The sequence below is a fragment of the Trachurus japonicus genome, chromosome 18, assembly GCF_045865225.1.
Source record: "Trachurus japonicus isolate A0001 chromosome 18, Traja_1.0".
In the NCBI taxonomy this organism is placed as follows: Eukaryota; Metazoa; Chordata; class Actinopteri; order Carangiformes; family Carangidae; genus Trachurus; species Trachurus japonicus.
The window spans coordinates 26,618,593-26,640,880 of record NC_140924.1 but is presented as its reverse complement, the minus strand read 5'-3'; the positions used below and the strand labels follow the sequence as shown (position 1 = coordinate 26,640,880).

Here is a 22,288-nt window from a genome sequence, read left to right as displayed (position 1 = left end):
ACAGAGAAGCTGTCACTGAGCAAAATACTTCAGATTGATGAGAAGACCATTGTTGATGAACCTGCTAAGAATCACTTGGACCATCCATGGGATTTTCTAAAGAAACTAATGATGGTTAATGTGACAGCCAGGAATATTGAGTGTACACCAGAGAGTGAATCTGACTGTGATGATGTGGCAGGAAATACAAGTATGGATTTGGATAATCTTCTTAAAAGTCCAAATTCAGGTGACATGCTGAATCCCCTCGACATAATCACTGCTATCTTTCTGTGTTCTGATGGTTTTGTCCAGCAGGAATTGGCACTCAAAATGTCCATGTGTCAGTTTTCTGTGCCTCTGCTGCTTCCTAATTGTGACACAAAACAGTGCACACTCATGCTCTGGGCTTTGAGAGATATTGTTAAAAAGTACAGACCGGAGTTACTTTCACAATCTAAAGGTTTTATTGAAGAGAGAATTGTTCTCTCTAAACTCCCAATGATATCCTTTGTGAGACTGGGGGAGTGCTCCTTGTCCAAGTCAGATTTTATCAACAAGTTACTGTGCAATTCTCAGCAGAACCATGACACCTTTGTTCACCACAATATGGAGTGTGGTGACAGTCCAAGAGGAATATCTGATGGACTGACTGAAATTACTTGGTACCTTCCATGTGGAAACAAAAACATTGATATTTTCAGTGAGCCAGTAGCTGTGGCCAACCTTCGTGGAGACATTGCTTCATTTGAAACTCAGTTTTCTTTTTTGTGTCAGACATCTGCAGCAGTTTTTGTGTTCTTTGACAATTTGGACTTTGAGTGTAAACTGCTTATGAACCAACACCAAGAGGCACAGATCTTCTTGGTGGGTAACCATCAGAGCAAGACCTTTAATATGGAAGCACTGGGAAAAGTTGCATCTAAGTTAGGCTTGACCAACAACAACATCCTTATTAAGACTAAGCAGAAAAACGATGCAGACTTTGTCAAGAATTTGAGGAAAACAGTGAAGGATGTAGTTGAGAAAAAAGAAAGAAAGATGTGCATAGAACAGATGGCCGACATCGCCCATGAACTGGGAATCTTGGTTGATGAAGACTGTCCAGAATGTCACACTGCCAAGAAAAATGCAGATGCCATCACTGCAGAAATTGAGGACACCCTTAAATACAAAAAAGCTCAGCTTCCACTGCAAGGTGAAATATGGAAGGAACTGACAAGCTTAGAGAAGGAACAATACAGGCTACGGAAAGCTGGGTCTGAAAGCATAGAAACATACAAAAGTGATCTCCAGGACGAGGCAAAAAGACTTCGGGCCAAACAGAACTCTTATGACATGTCAAATGCAATGACTTGCTTCATCAATGCAATATCAAGCACAGGGATAGAGAGATGTTATTTCCTGAAATGGATGCGAATGAATCTTGATAACCTGTCAAGAGAAAAACTGTCTGAGCTCAGAGACCAGTACAAAGAAAAATGCAAGAACTCTGAGAACAAAGATGAGATCAAAGACATTGACAGAGAACTTTCCAACAGCTCACTGGGGACTGAACACTTCTTCCGTGAACTGGGTCAGATCTATGAAGCTTCACTTTCTCTTCCAGAAACACACCGATCACGTCAACAGATAAAGCATCTGCCCAAACTCTGTGCAGGACTGTTGCTTGATGGATTTCCCCTTGAGCTTGTAGATGGAGATGCATCCAACATACCTCTCAAATGGGTGAGTGCCGTTCTCTCTGAGCTCAATGCCTTGGTGTCTCCAGAGAACAAGATCCTGGTCGTCACAGTTCTTGGAGTTCAGAGCACAGGAAAGTCCACTCTCCTCAACACCATGTTTGGTGTGCAGTTTGCAGTCAGCAGTGGACGATGTACTCGAGGTGCTTTTATGTTGCTCATCAGAGTCAATGAAGACATGAAAAGAGTTCTCAATTGTGACTTCATGATGATCATTGACACTGAGGGCTTAAAGTCACCAGAGCTTGCACAGTTGGATGACAGCCATGAACATGACAATGAGCTTGCAACACTTGTTGTGGGGCTGAGTGATGTCACCATCATCAATATAGCAATGGAGAACTCAACAGAAATGAAGGACATCTTGCAGATAGTGGTGCATGCTTTTCTCAGGATGAAAGAGGTTGGCAAAAAGCCTAAATGTCAGTTTGTTCATCAGAATGTTTCAGATGTTTCAGCCCATGACAAGAACTTGAGAGACAGGAAACTGCTCTTGGAACAGTTAAATGAGATGACACAGGCAGCAGCCAAGATGGAAAATAAAGAGGAGAACAAGAGCTTCACTGACGTGATGGAATACAATCCAGACACTGGGAACTGGTACATTCCTGGACTCTGGAATGGAAACCCACCAATGGCACCAGTCAATGCAGGGTACAGCGAAGCTGTGTATGAGCTCAAGAAGAACGTCATCCAACTACTGGGACGTTGTGGGTCGTCTGCTAATGATATTTTGGAGTTCAAAGAGTGGATGTCCAGTCTGTGGACTGCAGTAAAGCATGAAAACTTCATCTTCAACTCCAGAAACAGTCTAGTGGCTGATGCTTACGTGAGACTATGCACAGAATTCAAGAAATGGGAATGGGAATTCAAAAAACACATGTACGAGTGGGTGACAAATGCTGAAACAAGAATCCGAAATTTTGGTACAGTTGCTGCAAAATCTGAAAGAGCTGACATGAAAGATCTTGTCATGTGTTTGAAAAGTGAAGCCTCCACAGAGCTGTCTAAGTGGGAGACAAAGCTTCTTGAAAATCTGACCCAGTACTTCAAGCAAACAGAAGGTCATGCCTATCTAGTAAAGGGATACAAAGAAGACTTTGCAAACAGTGCAAAGACACTTCGCAGAGAAATGCAGAACTCTGTCTTTCATCAGCTCACAGCAGCAGCAGAAATCAAACAAGGAATGAGAGAACTTGATAGAATCAAGGAAAATCACACAAGAGAAATTGAAACGCCTGTGTGTGCACTGATTGATCAATGTAGGAAGAAGAATGTCCAGATGAGCGATCCAGAGCTGGACAAGGAATTTGATAAGATGTGGAGAGACCCAGTAAAGAAGCTGTCTTCTTCTGAGCAAAAGAAAACAGATGTCTTTGCCAGTGTATCCCACCACCTGAGATTAAATCTGAGACACAAGGGGAGTTATGCTTCTCAATTGTTGTGTGAAAAAAGCCTGAAAGATTGTGCACTGATGCCTTTCAAATATACAGTAAAGGGAAAGTATTTACACAGCATCAGCAGATTTTTGAAATATGAAAATCATGTAATGCATGTACAAAAAATGTCTGACACCATCATAGATGAGTGCACACAGTTTGTAAATCGAAAAGTAAAAACAAAAAACAATTATCATGACACCTACATCCAGGAGATCCTACGCATGATTGATGAGAGGCTGCAAAACAATCAGGATGTAAAGACAGACATTGAGTTTGAAGTTTCTCTTAAACAACACATCTGTGGATTTGCAGCCAGACACTTTCAGAAGATGCATGAAGATTTCCTTCATTTGAATGATCCTTACAGATGTCTGAATCAAAGCAAGGAAAAGTATCCTTCTGATTTCAAAGATGTGTTTCATAAACGAGACCAGTGCCAGAAGAAGGCAGAATAATTCACCAGCCAATGCTTGAAGCCTGCAGTCCAGGACTACATCAATCGTTCCATGGGTTCTGATATCATTGGTGAGATGCTGACATTACACCGGTTCAGCACAAGAATATCCTTCCAGTATTCAGTTTTACTGGATTTGCTGACTAAGGGAAACTTTTACAACTACTACAGCTACATCTGCTCATACGAAGAACATGTGAAAAACTGGATACTTGAACAAATCATATCTCACTTCTCAAGGGGTTCAAAGATGGCTGAGTTTGAGGCTCAACATCTTCAGTCAAGTATCAACAGAATAAATGATGCCACCAACCAGGCCAAAATGAAGAAGACTGACAACCTAAAAACATTTGTTAAAGATGTTTGCAAAGAACTTGGAGATAAACTGGTCATTTCCCAGGATGCCCTTGGTGCTTTCATGATCCTGAACAATGCAGACCAGGATCAGTAACAGTGTCTGTGAAGGAAATGGGAGAAGTTCTTAAAGAAGAGTTTAAACAATTAAACATTCAGCAGAAAATGAAACATCTTCATGTGAAGCCTCAGAATGAGCTTTTCACCAGTTATTGGATGTGGTGAACAGTGTCCATTCTGCAGAGTGCCCTGTGAAGCCGGAGGAAAAGCCCATGAACACTGGGCCTCACTTCATCGGCCAGAGGGTCTGGGTGGATACCACTTTGTTCGGTCACGAAAACTTGACACTGAAATATGCTCCTCCCTCGTGGTCAGTGAACAACGTTTTCAATGTGAGGCTACAGATTTTAAATATCATCCCTACAAGAATTACAGAGACATTTTCCCAGAGTGGAGAATTGCTCCAGATGGAAGCTTTGAGGCCTCAGACCACTGGAAATATGTGATGGCAAAATTCAACAACAAGTTTGCCAAAGCATATAATACAAGGCCTGCTGATATTCCTTCAATATGGAAGAAAATTACATTAAAGCAGGCAGAGGCCAGTCTGAAAGAGTCATTTAACTTCAGTTGAGAACTGTGGCTGACACTTTGTCATAGTAATACCTGTGAGTTCAACCAGTTTAATCAAGGATTGTATTACTATTTGCAACTTAAGAAAATACCAATAATTGTATAATATCTTAACATTTTCTTTATACTTATTTTGAATGAACAGAATTGTCAATTTGACCCTCCTCTTTCTTTTTGGGGGGATATTTTGATTTTGACATATAGGTATATGCAAGATGACAAGCTATAAGAGCTATAAGCTATAACCTGACACACTCTTATAGCTTTTTCCATAACTATTGCAAACTACAGTCATCAAGACCACATTTTACAGTTTGTGATAAATTATAGGTGTTCTTTTCCCATAAGCTTTATTAATGTTTATCACTTTACATTTTTCAGATGCTTTATGTTGGAAGTGCAGATATGTTAACTTTTATACTTTGGTGTGAGCTTTACAGTAGTATTAGGTTTGGGGCTATTCTGGATTATTTTTCTTCGTCAGTAAATTATCTGTTTTTAAATACAATAAAAGATCCATTTAAACTGTCAGTGAGTGATATTGTCAACATGTCTACATTACTCTCCTAATAACTGTCTTACAGTTGTTCTCAATTGTTTACACAAATACTGGTACACAATGACCACAACATGTAACTCGTGCACCAACCCCCTGAACCAATTCTGCTAAACTACAAACACAATTCCTGCTTTACACTCAAATTGCAGTTCTAAAACACACTTTTTTCAAAACACTACACACAATTCTCTGCATTTGGCACAATTTTCATAAAGAAAATCTCTTGAACACACTGCCATTCAAAATTTAATTGCCCTACTATGCACACTGACTCATCACATGGGCAAACACCTAAGGTACCATGATGATGTGATTTGGATGAGATGCTGTGGCCAGACCGAAACAGAAGACAGGATGCAGCATAGTTTTTTAGTTTTTTTACTGTAACTGTATACAGTAAATTCTTCTGTTGTGTTGTATGTAGACCACTGTATGTGAAACTTCATGTTGACTGGGATGTATACTGTGTACATAGTTTTTGTGGGAAAACCAAAATATATTTGTTACCGTGTATTTGTGTGTATGGAGTATAAAAATAATATTCTAAAATATTTTACAACACACTTATGTATGTACTGTCTGTAGTAAGTGTAACACTGAACAAAAAGTCATTATGATGAAGTGTTTTCCATTCATCATAGTGTTTTACATTGAGCACATCAGTGTTCAACTGGTTCTTATAAATGTCAATTATGATAGTTTGTGTGTCATTCGAAAACAAAATACCATTTTGAGAAGAAATAATATTGCTTTGAATGTAAAGTTTGTGTGTTTTTTGATTTGAGTTCTGAGATTATGAGGCATGCTTTCAGAAAATGTGTGTAAACAATCGAGAAAAACTGTAATAAAGAAACACAATTAGCAGTCTGGCTATGAATGTCTTTAATGTTTCCCAGATCAGAATCACAGCATACAGTGTATAATAACTTCTAAAGTAAACAGAAATATCATCACCTCATTTATTTATATAGTTTTACTTTACTTTTTTTTTTAATAATAATCTTTTTTTTTAAATTCCTTTATTTAACATTTTTCTTCATCTCAAGTCTTGGGTTTCTGAATTCAACAAAGAATGTAAAAACAAGACAACAGGTGCAACTTTGCAAGCTGAGGGTTTATGTGTGTATGTGTGTGTGTGCATCATTGCATGTATATGTTTGTCATTATGGGTATTAATCATGTGCTTTCATGCGTCATTGTCCTGACACAGGGTCTCTAAATAACCTCACTGAGGTGCATGAAGTCACATATATTGTTGGATGACTGTAGTTTCTGGGCATGTTGAAAATACTGAACTGAAATCCAGCAGCAACTGTGTGAACCACAGAGCTGCAGTGAGTCACTTTGGTTACTTTATCCAGTCTGATCCATAGTCAGACAGACTTTTCTAATTTACTTCACATTGTCCACGTCTCATCTGTTTAGAAAGATTTTCTGCTACATGACATCATCTCAAGGGCAACACCACCTCCATCATCACAATGCAACACAGTGTGTGGAAGGAAAAAGTTGGACCGCGTGTGTGAGTGTTACTCTATGAGGGTATGAGGCATCTTATGGTATCAAAGCCCTCATGTCTGTCCCACATGTGATTACGTGGCTACATGTAAACACTGCTACATGTGAAGTGAGCTAACGTTAAACTGAGAGTACTTGGCATCAAGTGTCTCAGTCTAGAAGTCCTGACCATGAATCACTGGCCAGTTCCCCACACCGTCACCATCATGACATTAGTTAGCTGGCAAAAGGCAAAGCTGGCTTTTATCAGTACTCTTAGCCTCTGAAGTCACACAGATCATGCAGCACAGACTCACTGGGAGTATATAGATCAGTTTTCAAAATAAAAGTTTAATGAAGGTTAAATCAAAAAGATGATGCTCTTTGACGGACTTCAGAATAAACACTAACTTCAGCATCTTAGACCCTCATGTTATGTCGTAGTGGGATGAATTCTGCTACAGTGACTTTCCTGATTCATGATGCTACAGGATGCCCATGTGATAATGAGCAATGTCAGGATAATAAGTAATTAATTCATATTCATATTGATTCATATATTCATATTGAAAAAATAATTTGAAACCTAGAGATAGTGGCTTTTTTTTTGCAAACTGCACCTGTTGTCTTTTGTTGTCACAAAATAAGCATTTCATTCATTCACTCAAAAAAAAAAGAAAAAGGAAAAAGAAAAAAAACAAACAGGAAACTTAATATTTACAAATATTTTGTCTGTTTGATTCTTACACTTAAAAATGTACAGTTTAGATTTTCTTCCAGATGTTGTGTGTCTCTTGTCCTGCCACCCAGTTTGGTATTTTTCTTCACACATCCTGTTCCGTCAGTGGCCAGACTGCAGTCAATCTGGCACAATGGCGCCCTCCAGTGTTAGCTTATAAAATTGACAAAGGAAAAGAACCGACCAAACTGAACACCTTGTTTCTGTCGTCAGTCACCTGCACTGGTGTCACTGCAGTTGTGTTGTGGTGAGGTTAAGTTACTTCACAACATCTCACTGCCTCCTTATCCACAGGAGTGAGTACAAAAGGGTCCATTATCCTCTGTAGGACACGTCAGCAAGGTGGCAAACGTTGTGGGTAGAAAGATGGCCATGCCTTGGGAGTTTTCCATATTTTGCTAGTGATCAGTCCACCCTCTCCTTTGATTCTCCTCTGGTTCTGATTTCTACATTTAAGGCTGTGAGTCTTTTTTCCCCAATCTCCTCCCAAAGTCTCTCCTCCACAGCGTGCACTGTCCATCATCTGTTCCACAGCATTTATCCACCTGCAGCACACCCAGGCCGGCTGTTTTGTGTTTTACATTGTGCACATTTCCCTTTCAGTAGGCGTACAAAATCTCTGACAGGAGCAGCCAGGTATACCGTATTATATATCTCTCCCCGGCCAGGCCAGCCCCCCCCCCCAAACCACCCTGTTAGGCAGTAATAAAATAGAAAACAAACAAACAGGCTAAAGCTAGAGCACAAGCAAAGACAGCACCGGTGACTAACTTCTCCCATACCGGATGTAGGCTACCATGGGTTCCTGTGGGCTCAAACAACAGCACATCAGTCCAGTTAACATACTGTATTAACCAGGGTGAATAACCCATGATCCATAGCAGAGAATCAGAGGGGGGTGGGGGTGGGGGGTGGGGGCATTGCTGAGCTGCAGGCCTGCACATCCTCACCCCGAAAAAAGAGAGGAATCAGAAACAGCAGTTATCAAGAGTGTTGCTTTTACCCTGTTTAGGAGATCAGAGTCTCCCTTTTCATCTCGCAGCTCTGTGCTGCAGGCCGTGAAGGCCCACCGGTCACCCCCAGTGTGCTTAAGAGTTTAATTTACAACCGATGAGCTCATAAAATCTCACCAGCTCGGTGAACTAACCCGTGAATGGGAGGATAATAGCGGAGCTGAACTGAGGTCAGAAATTGTGTAGAACCGTGCTGACACAGTGAAGTCAGAGTTTTGCGGTCGCGATGGGTGATCGCTGCGATTGTGGGCGTCAGTTGTGGAGACGAAGCTAAGTGATGTAGAGAGGGAGTGATGCTGATACAGAGGGAGGGGTGCGAGGATCGGGGGGGCGGTGTTGTGGGGTTTGGGGAAGCAGCAGGAAGGAGCTCATTGGAGTCAAACTTTTTACTGTGGGGATGATCCTGCCTGTCTGCCTCTCTATCTTCTAACTGTCTAATTAGGGCCAACCTATAACAATGTGAAGCAGCTCTGATACCACATGCACAAACAAACACACACACCCTCCCACACACACACACACACATACACACACACATGTTCTCTCACAGGCACACATCAAACAGAATATGCATGTGCTGGAAATAGGGTTGCAGACAGGAGAGGGAAGGTGGAAGTAGAAGAGCAGAGGCTGTCTGTCTCTGCTTTGTTTCTCACCTTCGCTGATATACAAAAATAATTCCCTACACGCCGGCTACAGCAACACACCTGGTACCTCGGGTACCCTAAAAAAAGCAATGCATTTCCATACAGAGGGAGAGAAGAAGCTACACGAGGACGATGGGATGGGGAAGCTGTCGGCGCGTTGCGTCTCCAGGTTGGAGAATTCCCTCTAAATGACATCATGGAGGAAGAGGATGAACGAACGGAGGAGTGTGTTCACAGTTGCTCTGACCCTCACATCTTCTGAGATTTGTGGCAATGACTCCTTCTTACTCCTTTTTTTTGGGGTGGTGGGGGGTGAAGAGGTGGAGTTGTTGACTTACTTCAGGATTATCTGTGATGCTCTTGTTCTGTGAGGTTAAACAAAGACCGATATCCAAAGTGGACCGATATGATTTGAGTAGATTTGGGAAACGTGCATTGACAGATACAGTGTCCTTTCCCCCGTCATCATCTTTAAAAATAATTCATGCATAGATCCCCCACTGAGAAAACCCATTTATATACTTTCTCCTTTGTACACATTTATATATAACTATATATAATATCATTTCTCTATATCTATATTTTCAGCAAAAATTCTTTCCACAAAAACAACAATTAAACAAATGCTTGAAAAAAAAAGAAACAGAACATGAAAGAAAGAAAAAAAAACACAATCGAGGGCCAGTTTGGCACTTTGTCATGAGAACACACAGCATCTGTTAGTTGACAGTAAATAGGAATACTCTAGAATTTTCTTTAGTTTTTTTTCCCCCCTCGATGAGAAAGCAAACACAGTAGTACATACTTGGCACCAAGAATGCTGGTAGAATGAAAGTATTGGATATCAGTGTTTTCATAGCTATATGCTTACTGTATGTACTCTATGTCCCCTCTAACAGCTCCGTAGTTTATGAATCCTTAGAGCAAAGGGGCACTGGGGAGACGGATGAGAGAATCACATGTTGAATAAGGGGAACAAAGCAGGGGTAAGACACATATGTAGAAAAGAGAACGATATATGCACATAATACACCAGTGAGAGAAAAAAGAGATGACACCAAAGTAAAAGCATTTGTCCCTTTTGACAAATGTCAGAGGGCTCCAGTCTGGAAACAACAGACTTTCTTTGAAAACAGTATCTTTAAAAGATCTAGATCACCCCCCACCCCCCCTCCAGAGCTGATCATCTGCTGCCTTGCAGTCCAGTTGCTTCTCCACACGCCACCAGTGGAGGGAGCTGCTACGTTTGACAGCACATGATGGAGGAGGTGGAGTTGCTTTTGGAGAAACGAGAGAATAAGAGAACAGAACAAAGGCCCACACCCAGAGGCCGCCCCTCTGGAGCGGTGGCAGAGCCAGTCTTCCTGGTCCTTATGTGGCGCTGTGTCTGGCCAGTCCCTACTATACTCTGGTTGTGGAGTGGGGGTGGGGCAGGGTGTTGTTGTGGCCGGTGGAGGGGAAGGTGTTAAAGGCATGGAGGGGCTGCATGCTGGTGATGGTACTGGGGATCATGGTGATGGTGTTGGGCGTCATCAGGGGCACGTCGTCGGGGGCGCGGCGCAGCGCCAGCGTGTAGTCGGGCGGGCAGGCGGGCCGGAGGATGTCGTGGGGCCGGAGCGGCTCCATGTCGTGGTGAGCGTCGTGCTCCGAGTGCTTCATCTGCAGCGACATGATCTCCTCCTCCTGACTGTGGGCCAGGTCGTTGGCGGGGCCGCCCCGCTGAGGAGACAGCCTGTGGCGCCGCATCTCGTGCCGCTTGTCTCGCTTGTAGTAAAGGGCGGCGAAGGCCAGGATGTTGAGGAAGAGGAGCGACGCCCCCACGGCCACCGTCACGCTCAGCTCAGTGGAATAGTCCCGGGTGTCTCCGGGGAAGAGGTCCTGGTGCGGACGCTCCGAACCTTCAGGCTCCGGATCGGAGGGGAATGTGGGGTAGGGGTGACGGGTGGTGCGGGGGCCCGGCGTTCTGGCCCAGGGCCCGTAGGTGCCTGGGCGAGGCCCTGGCGGCGAGCGCGTAGTGGTGGGGAACAGCCCCTCGTGTATCGTGTGGAGGTGGGGGACTAACTCCAGCCAGAAGGCCACCTTGTTGGCTCTGTAGTTGTCTCTGACCCGAGGCTTCAGGCCGATGTGCAGGTACTGCTTGTCCTTGGAGTTGAACTTGGTCCAGATGACCTCTTCAAAGCGGTTGGGTTTGGTGTGAATGAACTTGGTGTCCTGAGGGACCGGCAGATTGGGGTCCCTGGTGGAAGAGAGAGGGGGCATGTCAGTTAAAGCCATCATTAATCAAGATTTCTTCAAGGTATTGATACCTGAATTCTGTAAAACCTTTTTCCTTATGAACTTACAGCAAAGTGAGGCAGACACTCTACTTACATCAACATCAGTCAACTTTACTATTGGATACTAGGTGTGTAAAAACCTTCATCACGATACAAAATTATATCGACTGGACAACAATTTGATGTTTGCTGGTATCACAAGTTCTGACATGACACCATTTTGACACCACATTTGACTGAGGGATCAAAAAACATCTCAAATATCGTTTGAAATTTCTATTTCTGAGCTCAACCAGTCATTTAAATGACTATCTAAAAGTAGTCCTCCTATTCACTGTGTGTGCCACACTGATTTATTGAGCTTTACAATTTTCACATTCTACAAAAGAAAACTGAAACAAAATTAAACTCCTGTATGATCCCTGTTGTGTGAACCTTACACCTGTATTTTTAGAACTTAGTGATTAGCTACACACACGTCTCTACTAATGAAATATGAAATTGCTGCAGATACTCATCACTCAGATGTGCCAGGGGAATTCTAAAAATAAAGGCACGTCTTACAAATGATGATGTCTGATCAATGTTTTCATTCTGGATGGATACTAGAGATCACTGAATTGATGTATCATTACACTCCTACTGGCAACTAGCTGATTTTTAGATCAAATTTGAAATCATACTTACACACACACACAGAATCATCACAATAACAAATAACATACTGTAAAACACAATCATCAGTAAGGCCTACCCAGTCTTGGCGAAGTTGGTCCAGTAAGTCATGACCACGGCGCTCAGCATCACATCGTTCTTGGAGAAGTTGCATGGGAACAGATCCGTGGCACCGATCATGGGCACGCCAAAAACGTAGGGTATTTCATCCCCGTGCGCGGCGTCGGCCCACTCGGGTCGCGTCTCGGTCTGGCAGTGGTGGTAGAAGGTGTAAAAGTAAACCGGGGACTGAAACTCGGCGTGGAGCTTGGCAGTGGCCACGGCCGGCGCCACCCACTGGTGGTCGGTAAACAGAGCCAGCAGGGTCTTCCTCCTCATGTCGCCGTTGTCCCTGTCTGCCCAGTCCGTGTACATGAACTTAATGGTTTCCCTCAGGATGTCTTTGCCTGTGGGGGGGGGGTCAGACGTGGGAGGGGAGAAAGGGATAGAAGGGAAGAAGAGAAAAATGCACCAAGTTGAAAGGAAAGTCGTGACAGTGACAGAACATTTTGAAAGAGGAGAGCGGTCAATAGATGTGAACCAAAGGGTGGAGGAGGAGAGAACTGAAATGTGAAACATAACGAGGTCTTTGTGTTTGTATGTGTGCTGTGCTGCGTCTGTGTGAGTGGCAGAAAAAGTGCAAGGACAGAGTGAGCCGCGAAACAAAGACTACACGCCTCTCAGAGAGCACAATGAATGACAGGCCCTTGAGATGGAGTGTGACTGCATTATCCAAATGCGCGTGTATTTTGACTGTGGCCCGCTGTGAGGGGTTTGCAGGTTGATCTGTTAGGAACAACAGCACTGTGATTGAGCGCTGGCTGCCTGGGGGATGATGAGAGACAGCATTAGTGCCCATAGAGCCTCAAAGGCCAGAGCACAGACCCACCACGGTGAAAGATAATCTCCATGATAGGCAGCCTCTTTAGTATGCCTGTCTTGGTTGATACACTTCACTGAGCTCACATTTTATCTCATCTCATTCTTTGCCCACATGACGTTAGAAAGAGCTGCATGTGTTTCCACTGGGAGCTGTAGTTTTGGACAAGTTGTTGTTGATGGATTTTTGGTGGAAAAATAGAATAATATTAACTGTATTTATGACAAAAATGAAACAGTCTAAAAAGTAGTGGTGTGAAATATGACATCTAGCTCAAGTCTTAAGAAATATTTTCATCATACTGAAACTTGTTCCAGTATGATGAAAATCTTTTTTTTTGACAGTGTCTCCTCTTTTACTCTTTCAAAAAAGATTTCAGCCGATTCGGCCCCTGATAAACCAGAACAGAGCTGATCTCATCAGGAGAGATAACATTGATGAGTTCAGGTACCTTCAGGGTATCCGTAGAGGTTGTCCACAAAGTTAGAGATGGTGTAGTCGAACGCCGCCGCCGAGATGCCGTCGTTGTCCTCGCTGTCGTCCACAAACTTCAGCCCCTCTCCTTGGTTCACTCCTATTAGAATGTCATAGTTGAGGAACTCCCCCTGGTGGAGAAATAAGGGAAGAGAACACTCAGTGCTGAGACTGTATTTACGGTTCAGTCTCTGTGTATGACACAAACCTGAAATCACTACAACAGATGCCACTAAAAAAAAAAAAAAGTGTATCTATAAACTCAGATCAGATCCATTCATATTTTGAATGTGGTATTTATGCCAAAAACTGAAATGTGCAGTGACCACAAGGTGAAGAAATGTAGTTTTATGTTTTGATCATTTGAAATACATCTAAACACAACCAAATACATCAGATTCCTCACAGCTAAGTTCATTTCCAACCTAAAATTCTCCTATCCGGTATCAACTGATGCACAACAAGAGCTCAGTTTGAGACGTGGCTCATTTTTCTCCTCAAATGAGCCAGAAACCTTTTGATGCTACCCTCTAATTATTTCTTACAGATTATGAATTATGATGAGCTAAAATGGGAAGTAAGGAAAAAATAAAGAACGATGAAAAATAAGAAATAATGACATTCTATAAACAATTATGCTCAGTTTTTGTAGTATTTCTTATCTTTTCTTTGCTTTGTTGCAGTGAAATACTGTATAATTCAATGTCTTAAAATTATTCCAATCAAGCTGAGAGGAGAAAATCACTCTTTGATTGAATAGCTCACTCTCCAGCATGCACCCTGTGATGACGGCTGTACAAGAGCTGCACAGTGCTTTGTATTAGAGGATCACAAGCAAAGAGGTTGTGAAACATGGGTTGAGATTACACCACAAAGGCAATCTGCATCAGCAGCACTACAGCTGTGTGTCGCGTATGAGCTCACACCAGCTGGGAAACGTCACTTAAAGGAGACATATTATTTCCCTTTTTCACAAATTAAAATAGTTCCCCAGTGTCTTAAAGACATGTCTGTGACATGCTGTGGTCAAAATACCTCAAGGATCAAACATCACAGCTCTTTTCATCCTCTCTAAACAGCCCTGTTCAGAACGGCTGGTTTCAGTGCCTGTCCCTTTAAATGCAAATGAAAAACTGCTTGCCCCGCCCTGCCCCTTCTACTGGTCCCAGGTAGGGGTGGTGTTATGCAAATTCGAAAACTAGTTACATCATTGTTAGACAACCGAGGGAACAGCTCATAAAACCACGTGGAGTTTTAAACCTAGGGAGCCTGAAAATTACAGAATGAATGAATGACTTTTATTATTGTGCCATGCAAACTTCAGTATGCCCAGCCCGCATGGGCTTACAAGACAGACAGAAATAAGAAAGAAACAGAAACAGTTTTTTTTTTTGTCAATTCTGACATGTTGGGGGCCAAAAGGCAAGTCAAACACCCAAATATATGTTAAAGAGCCTTCAAAAAGTGATAATGGTTGGTTAAAACTATGGTTGAGAGACAGTCAAGTATGTGACCATCTGCTCTGAAACTGTAATGTATGTATTTTATTGTATGCACTGTAATATATTGTATGTATTGTATACTATGTATTTTATAAGTAGGCATAGTCCTGTTGTGTTTTTGTTTCTTTTTAATGCATTTTAATTATTGTAGTGCTCAAGTCACCTGCCCCAGAGACTACGGTTGAAAATTAGCCAACTTGGCTAAACTGGCATGTTTACAGAAATGTTTATTCATGTGCATTGTCTCTGTATATTTAAACCAATAAACAAACAAACAAATATTTCCATAATATGTCCCCTTAAACACTGAACAAATCCTCTGCACCTTTCTGTCTGTTGGATCAGTATCACATGTGATACCGGTACCACACCCCCTCACCTGCTGCATGAGGATCTCTGGATCATCAGGCACCACATCGCCGTCCACCACGGGGCCAAAGGCGATGTGGTAGCGGGCCGGCTGGATGTCCTGGTCCACCAGCTCCCTGAAGTTCTTGCGCCTCAGGCAGTCGACCAGGTCTGCCGTCTCCGTGTAGGTGCAGCCGACCTTCCGGGCCAGGATCTTGGTGTACTTCAGGGGCTGGTAGTTGACGGACCAGCTGGAGATGGCCGTCCCACTCTGGGCTATGGCTCTGTGGAACAGACCTGGAGGGAAAAATGAAGAGAATCTGTATTATATTTCTGTATTCAGGGATAAATTGCTCCTTTTAACCTAAAATAAACTGTTGGTGATCTCGCTAGATGTAATGTGAATTCTTGCAGACAGGATGTGATTGAAGATCAGTGCTGGAACAGGAAATGTGTTGCGCATCGGTCTCTTTGTCTACTTTTGGAATTTCCCTGTACTGAAAAACTATTGAACTAGCCCCATTTTATTTTACCTCATTGTTCTCAGTTGAGCGAACCTGGCAGATGGGGAATGAAACTACATCACAGAGAGAGAGCATGCTGTGGTGCTGTAACTAAAAAAAAACAGAAGCAGGACTGGAAGCAGGCTCATGTGAGATTTTAAAAGAGCCATTTTTCCTCTTTCTTGTACCAGCTGTTTTTTTTTTCCTCTCAGCATCTCTCTGGCTGTGTCTCTGCCTTCCTCTCTTCCTCTTTGTCTCTGCCTGTCTCCTTAGTTCCGCCTGTCCTGTGCTGTTTGAACCACTCAAGTGGCTCGTTAAGGGGCCGCCTGCCTAACTCGTTTCCTCTTGCCTTCCTTTTTTCTTTCTCTCCCCTCTCCTGGGCTGAAGATTGGTCAGTTAATTATTAAGCAGAGCCGCAGAGCCCCTCTTTCCCTGGGAAATCAATTACAGTAAGAAGTAGCTTGGAAACAGCTACACCTACATATCTGCACTGTGAGAGACAGTGGGGGGGTAGACAGGCAGAGAGGTGCGAGGTGGGTATTATTTCATTCGTCTTCAAAATCAGTTTCTTTGTCATTCCCTAAGTGCCTCTGCTCAGGGCCCTCCTCTGTGTGGCTCTTCTCTTTTCTGATGTGCCAGGTCAGAGCATTTTCTTTTCTCTTTCTCTTCTGTTTTTTCCTCCCTCGACATTGTTACAGCAACACATCTCCACCTATATTTCTTTACCTCCTCCCCTCTTCGTTCTCTATACACAGTTAAAAGGATACCATGGATGCTGCCTTCCCTTCTATTTCCTCCACCCTTCATTATTACATCAGTATCATTTACACTCCCTCCCTCCATCCCATATGCCACTTCCATCCCGCCATCCATCCTGCACATGTCTGCTGTCGGGCTTGATTTGTGATGCAGTGTTGTTGTCATGATTGGTGTCCCTCAAGGATGGGGATGACAGACTCCTTACCTGGCGTCCCCGGCGGGGGGAGAGAGGGGGAGGGACATGACAGACAGGCGGCGTCTAGTGGGCTGATGTTACACCGTTAGATGCTGATGATGAAGAGGGCGACGATGACGATGGAGTGATGACAAAGTGGTGGCATGAGAATGGACAGGCAGCAGTGAGAGGGTGCAGGGGGGGGAGAGGGGGGAGGGGGGAGAGGGGTGTCAGTGACAGGAGACAAGGGGTTAATACAAGCTTTCACAACCAGTAGGCCCCTCTGCTGCTGAACTTCTCCCCTGAAATATGACTGATCATGGCACTAGAGTGACAGAGCCATGAAGAAACTGAAAACTAAATATTTCAATAATAAAAATATATATGTAATAGTTTCCACTTCTTCACTTACAGTACTTTTCAACTAACAGCTGACCAAGGAGGCATTTGTCCCTAAGCCTGTGTGAAAGTGTGAATATTCCACAGTTTCACCGAGGTGTTTTTTCTTGTTACCACAACAATGGTCAGGAACTGCAGTATGACTTTCTTTCTTTCTTTCTTTCTTTCTTTCTTTCTTTCTTTCTTTCTTTCTTTCTTTCTTTCTTTCTACCAAGGTAATTTTCTGGTCGAAAAGGAGCAGGGAGAAAGGTACAGTATCTGAAGGTAGCGGTTGTTGGAGAACACAACCAAATGTTAAAGGGATATTTCAACATTTTGGCAAATTTGCCCACCATAATCCCTATAGTTTTAGGAATAGGTTTGTTACCTTTAATTGTCGGTGCAAGCTATTTTTAGTACGGCGGAGCCGAGCCACAAGCTGCTCAGAGCTACGATACGGAGGCTCATGGGATTTCTAGGTTTCCCTCATCAAACTTATCAAATACACAATTCAACAACTACAAAACGCTCTGGTGGACAAGTTGTGACCTGCACATTCACCACGCTATGAGATAATAACGGAATGTTACGAGACAGAGTTGTTTTCGAGGTAAATTCGTGCAAAACAGCTGATGCGCGTTGCCTTCAGGGACAGTTTTTCAGCAAGCAGTCTCTGTATTTACCTCGAAAACAACTCTGTCTCGTAACGTTCCGTTATTATAGAGTTGTTGGATTGTGTATTTGAAGAGTTTGATGAGGGAATCCAAGAAATCACATTAGCCTCCATCGCGTAGCTCTGAGCAGCTTGTGACTCTGCTACGCCGTTCTAAAATAACTTGCAGTGACAATTAAAGGTAACAAACCTACTCCTAAAACTATAGGGATTATGGCAATGGACCAATTTTTTTGTATTGCTTTATGAATAAACACAACTTTGTGTTGAGTTTCTTCTTCATGTCTACATTCTTCATTCCAGAGATGCTAATCATTTACAGCTTGGTTTGCACTGCTTCATTGGATGCAGCAGAAATGTTCTCTTGTTAAACTTGCTATTTCTTTTTCTGATTATTAGCATGTTACATATCAGCCATATAGAGGTTTTCTGTGAAGTGGGTCACCTGCCAGTAAAGGACAAATGGTTGTGGGTGCCTGGGTTAATATGAAGGGTTAACAGACATCAGCATAATTGCAGCAGTTGTGTTAAATGGACACATCGCCATGGCAGCAGTACACAGTCGCTCTCTACAGCCTTGACGACACATTTGTTTGCAAGGCACATCGAGGCAGACAGAATGAGTCAAAATTAGAGATGTGTGAGACGTCTGCTCAGAGCTTCACACACACACACACACACACACACGGGGTGATGATTGAAACAGATGTGTGGTTGTGTGAACATGCTCTCTCTAATCACGCTCCCTCTTTTCACCCACCAATCCTTCCCTGTTTCTGTCCTTTGCAGTTTGTGCGCGCGAGACAGAAAGTGAACAGAGGGGCGAGATATTGAGGGAGAGTCCTTGAGCAGCATGGAGAACAGAGAAGTTACGATCGAAGGAGGACAGCTTCAAGAACGGCATGATCAAAGGCGCAGAGTGCGTGACCATTTTGGCCGCGGGTCCTCAGCCACACTGATCTCAATTCAGATCAAAGTCGACCGGTCCGTAGGCCTCTCTCTTTTGGTGGTGCAATGTTAACACTTAGCCCTCGGGGTGTGTTGTTGGTAATGGGGAGCATGAGGTCAGACAGATGTAGGTTTTTTGATGGAGGTAAAAACGAGCAGTGGAGCGTTAACGGGAGCCAGGAGCGCTCGCCAAGTCAGGTAATGTGAGGTGATGTTGGAGCCCCGGTGTCATTTATCCTCCACAGACATGGACGACATAACCCGGATCAAACATGGACTCACTCATTAGCAACATGACTGCTCAAATTCTTCAGTTCAAAGGATAAGCAGTGTTTTCCTTTGAGGATAGAGGTGTCAAGTGAACATCACAGGATCTAATGATTTCTGGGCAGTCCCATCTGATCATGGCTCCTGACGCAGCCCAGAGAGGAATATGGCTACACATACATACTGTCAACTATACTGACCATCTGTTCCCTGTAAATATACTGAACAAAAACACAGCGATGGCGTATAAGCGGCCAAAAAAAGAAAAGTCAGGAATGATCTACACTGAAACATCACTGGATCTGGTAGAATTCATGTTAGCAGCCTCCGTCCATTAGTCAAGAGATGTGTGGTTAATGAGTGATTCACAGGCCTGGATTCAGACGATTAGCAGTCACATTTTTTTTTATGTCATTCCAGGGATTCCGCTGGCTGTGGGAGTGCTGTGCTTCGAAAGTCATTTATACACTTCTCACAAAAAGTTAGGGATGTTTGGCTTTTGGATTAAATTTCAGAATGCACCTAAAATGCACCATAACCTTTACAGGTGAACTTCATTTAAAGGGATAGTTCAACATTTTGGCAAATTGGCCCATTGCCATAATCGCTATAGTCATAGCAGTAGGTTCATTACCTTTAATTGTAGGTGTAAGCTATTTTCAGTACGGCGGAGCGCAGCAGCTGGCTGCTCAGAGCTACGCTATGGAGGCTAACGGAATTTCTTGGTTTCCCTCATTAAACTCATCAAATTCAACCCAAACTCCACAGCGCTTTTGTAGACAAGTTGTGACCTGCACAACCACCACGCTATGAGATAATGACGGAACGATACGAAACGGAGCCGTTTTCGAGGTAAATACAGGGTAAATACGGAGACTGCTTGCTGAAAAACTGTCCCTGAACGCAACGCGCATCAGCGGTTTTGTATGAATTTACCTCGAAAACGGCTCCTCGAAAATTTGTATCCAGTCCTCTTCTCTCTCCCTCTCCTCTCCATGATGTTCAGATTTTGACATCATGAGGCCAAGACAACACTCTGATCAAGTTATCATTGAGATTTTTGTTGTGCTATAGCCACCACTGTTGTTAGCTTTTGTTTGAGATAAAGAAATGACCATTGCATCCTTCTACTTAAAAGACTTTCATGATAGAATATAACTGTAGCATTAACTTTTTATAGGGATATTCTTGTAAAATATTCTTCTTAACTTTTTGTGAGTAGTGTATATGGATGCTGTGCCAAGAGAACAAACACAGATATAACACAGTGCAACAGAGTTGTCTTCACTTACCCTCCGAGTGGTGTGAGAGGATGAGGAGGTTGACGCAGGACGCCCCGGCTCCGGAGCCGAAGATGGTGATCCTCTCTGGGTCTCCGCCAAAGTGACCGATGTTCTCATTGAGCCAACGCAAGGCCTGGATCTGGTCCAGGAGGCCGTAGTTCCCTTTAGCGGACTGATCGCCAGTGCTGAGGAAGCCTGGAGGAAAAAAGAAGAGAGAGGAGACAGACACGATGATGTCAGTATCAGTAGATTTACTATTTAGTACCCGTCTGACAAACGTTCCCAACTTTGGCCTGAAAATCAAGTTTCTGACTGTTAAGAACAAGTGTGTTTGTGTTTGAGTATGTGTGCATGCAACGGCATTATTCATCAGCAAGGAGTGACAGATGAAAGCAAAGGCAGAGAGAGAAGAAACTGCTTTTACAGCTCTCCTCTTAATGACGTGGACCGTGTCTAACGCCCTTGAGCAGAACACAAAGCCACTTACAGTACAACAGCATGCTCTCCTGAAAATATAGGTGACCCTAATCTGAATCACACCCATGACTGGATTACAAGTGATGACACATTCAAACATTGTATAATCTTTTAAATCACTTGATTCTCCATCAATATTCTATATTATATATATATATTTTTTTTTTACTGTGAACAAATGCTATACGAGTCCCAACAATGAACTGATTCTGGTATGTGTGTGTATGTGTGTGTCAGGCTTTTTCCTCTGTATCATAGAGCTCCATTGTCTAAAAAATGATTAAAACCACATCAGAGACATGAAGCTTCATTACCATGAACATGAGCGCTGTAGTTGAGCTGACATTTGCCTCTCATGATTACTGCTGAGTATCTTCGATTGTTCTACCAAAGACCTAAATCTATTCCATTTAAGTGCCCATTAACTGGCGGGCTCTCGGATCCTAATGGGACTCCTAATTAGGTCTTTATTAAAGGCAGGTGCACTGGAAAGGTCATCCATTAAGCCTATACAGTACAGGTTAAATACTTGTATACAGCTTGCTGCTGGGATCCACTGGGAAAGAAACACAACTACACTGTCTGCAATGTGTGTGTAATTAGTGTTATAAAGATGTACAATTAGACCCAGTATAAAGTCACAAGCATATTTGGATTCACTATACAGCCATTCCTTTGTTCAGTGCCAAGTCTACAGTTCATGTGTTAGGTGGGGAGGAGTGTCCGTCTCTATTGGGTGTCAGCCTTAAAGGACAATTCCGGGCGAATTCAACTCTGGGGTGTATTTTCATATCATTTTAGGTCTAAAAGAATGAATCTGAAGATTTTCAGTTTAATCGCTCCTGTTTTGCGGTAGTTGCGTCTGTCCGTGCATCGCCACGGCAGCAATGAATGGGAGTGGATGTAAGTTCCGCTGTTTAGGCTGTTTCCAGCCCTCAAAGCCGCAATTTTTTTCCACAGACAGCGTCAGATGGCTACTCAAACATGCACCAAGAAGTTTATTTACTTCAAGCAAGCCGGCATGTTTGTAAAAGTCGATCTAATTCAAAGTCTCCCGGAGTCTTGCGTGAGCCCGAAGTTGCAGTGCTGGTGTATTCAGGCGCAGTCGGAGCTACCGCTTGTGTCATAAACACAGGAATATCAACTCTTTACTTGCTTGAAGTGTACATTTTTTTCCACAGACAGCGTCAGGTGGCTACTCAAACATGCGCCGAGAAGTTTTTTTTACTTGAAGCAAGTAAAGAGTTGATATTCCTGTGTTTATGACACAAACGGGAGCATTTCCCACTGCACCTGAACACACCGCGCACGGCAACTGGGTCTCGCGCGAGACTCCGGGAGACTTTGAATTAGATCTAGTTTTACAAACATGTCGGCTTGCTTGAAGTAAATAAACTTCTCGGTGCATGTTTGAGTAGCCATCTGATGCTGTCTGTGGAAAAAAATTGCGGCTTTGAGGGCTGTAAACAGCCTAAACAGCGGAACTTACATCCACTCCCATTCATTGCTGCCGTGGGGACGCGGGGACAGACGCAACTACCGCAAAACAGGAGCAATTAAACTGAAAATCTT

The 22,288-nt window shown here is 43.1% G+C and overlaps 1 protein-coding gene and 1 pseudogene across 3 annotated transcripts in view; one reads left to right on the top strand and one right to left on the bottom strand.

Moving 5' to 3' along the window:
• The window catches only part of LOC146969478 (interferon-induced very large GTPase 1-like), an 11,031-nt pseudogene extending 6,218 nt beyond the window's left edge, over nt 1-4,813 (top strand). The window contains exon 6 of the transcript XR_015038195.1: nt 1-4,813. This exon is cut by the window's left edge and continues 3 nt beyond it. The product of XR_015038195.1 is annotated as an interferon-induced very large GTPase 1-like (transcript).
• Nucleotides 4,814-6,028: 1,215 nt separating this feature from the next.
• Nucleotides 6,029-22,288, bottom strand: part of nlgn2a (neuroligin 2a) — a 214,014-nt gene continuing 197,754 nt past the window's right edge. For both annotated transcript variants that reach the window (XM_085806188.1, XM_085806187.1), the window contains 5 exons: nt 20,249-20,434; nt 15,285-15,550; nt 13,381-13,534; nt 12,090-12,456; nt 6,029-11,295 (listed from right to left, as the gene is read on the bottom strand). In XM_085806188.1, the coding sequence (XP_085662314.1) occupies nt 10,461-11,295; nt 12,090-12,456; nt 13,381-13,534; nt 15,285-15,550; nt 20,249-20,434 (1,808 nt within the window). In that variant the 3' untranslated portion in view covers nt 6,029-10,460. The remainder of the gene's footprint in view (nt 11,296-12,089; nt 12,457-13,380; nt 13,535-15,284; nt 15,551-20,248; nt 20,435-22,288) is intronic.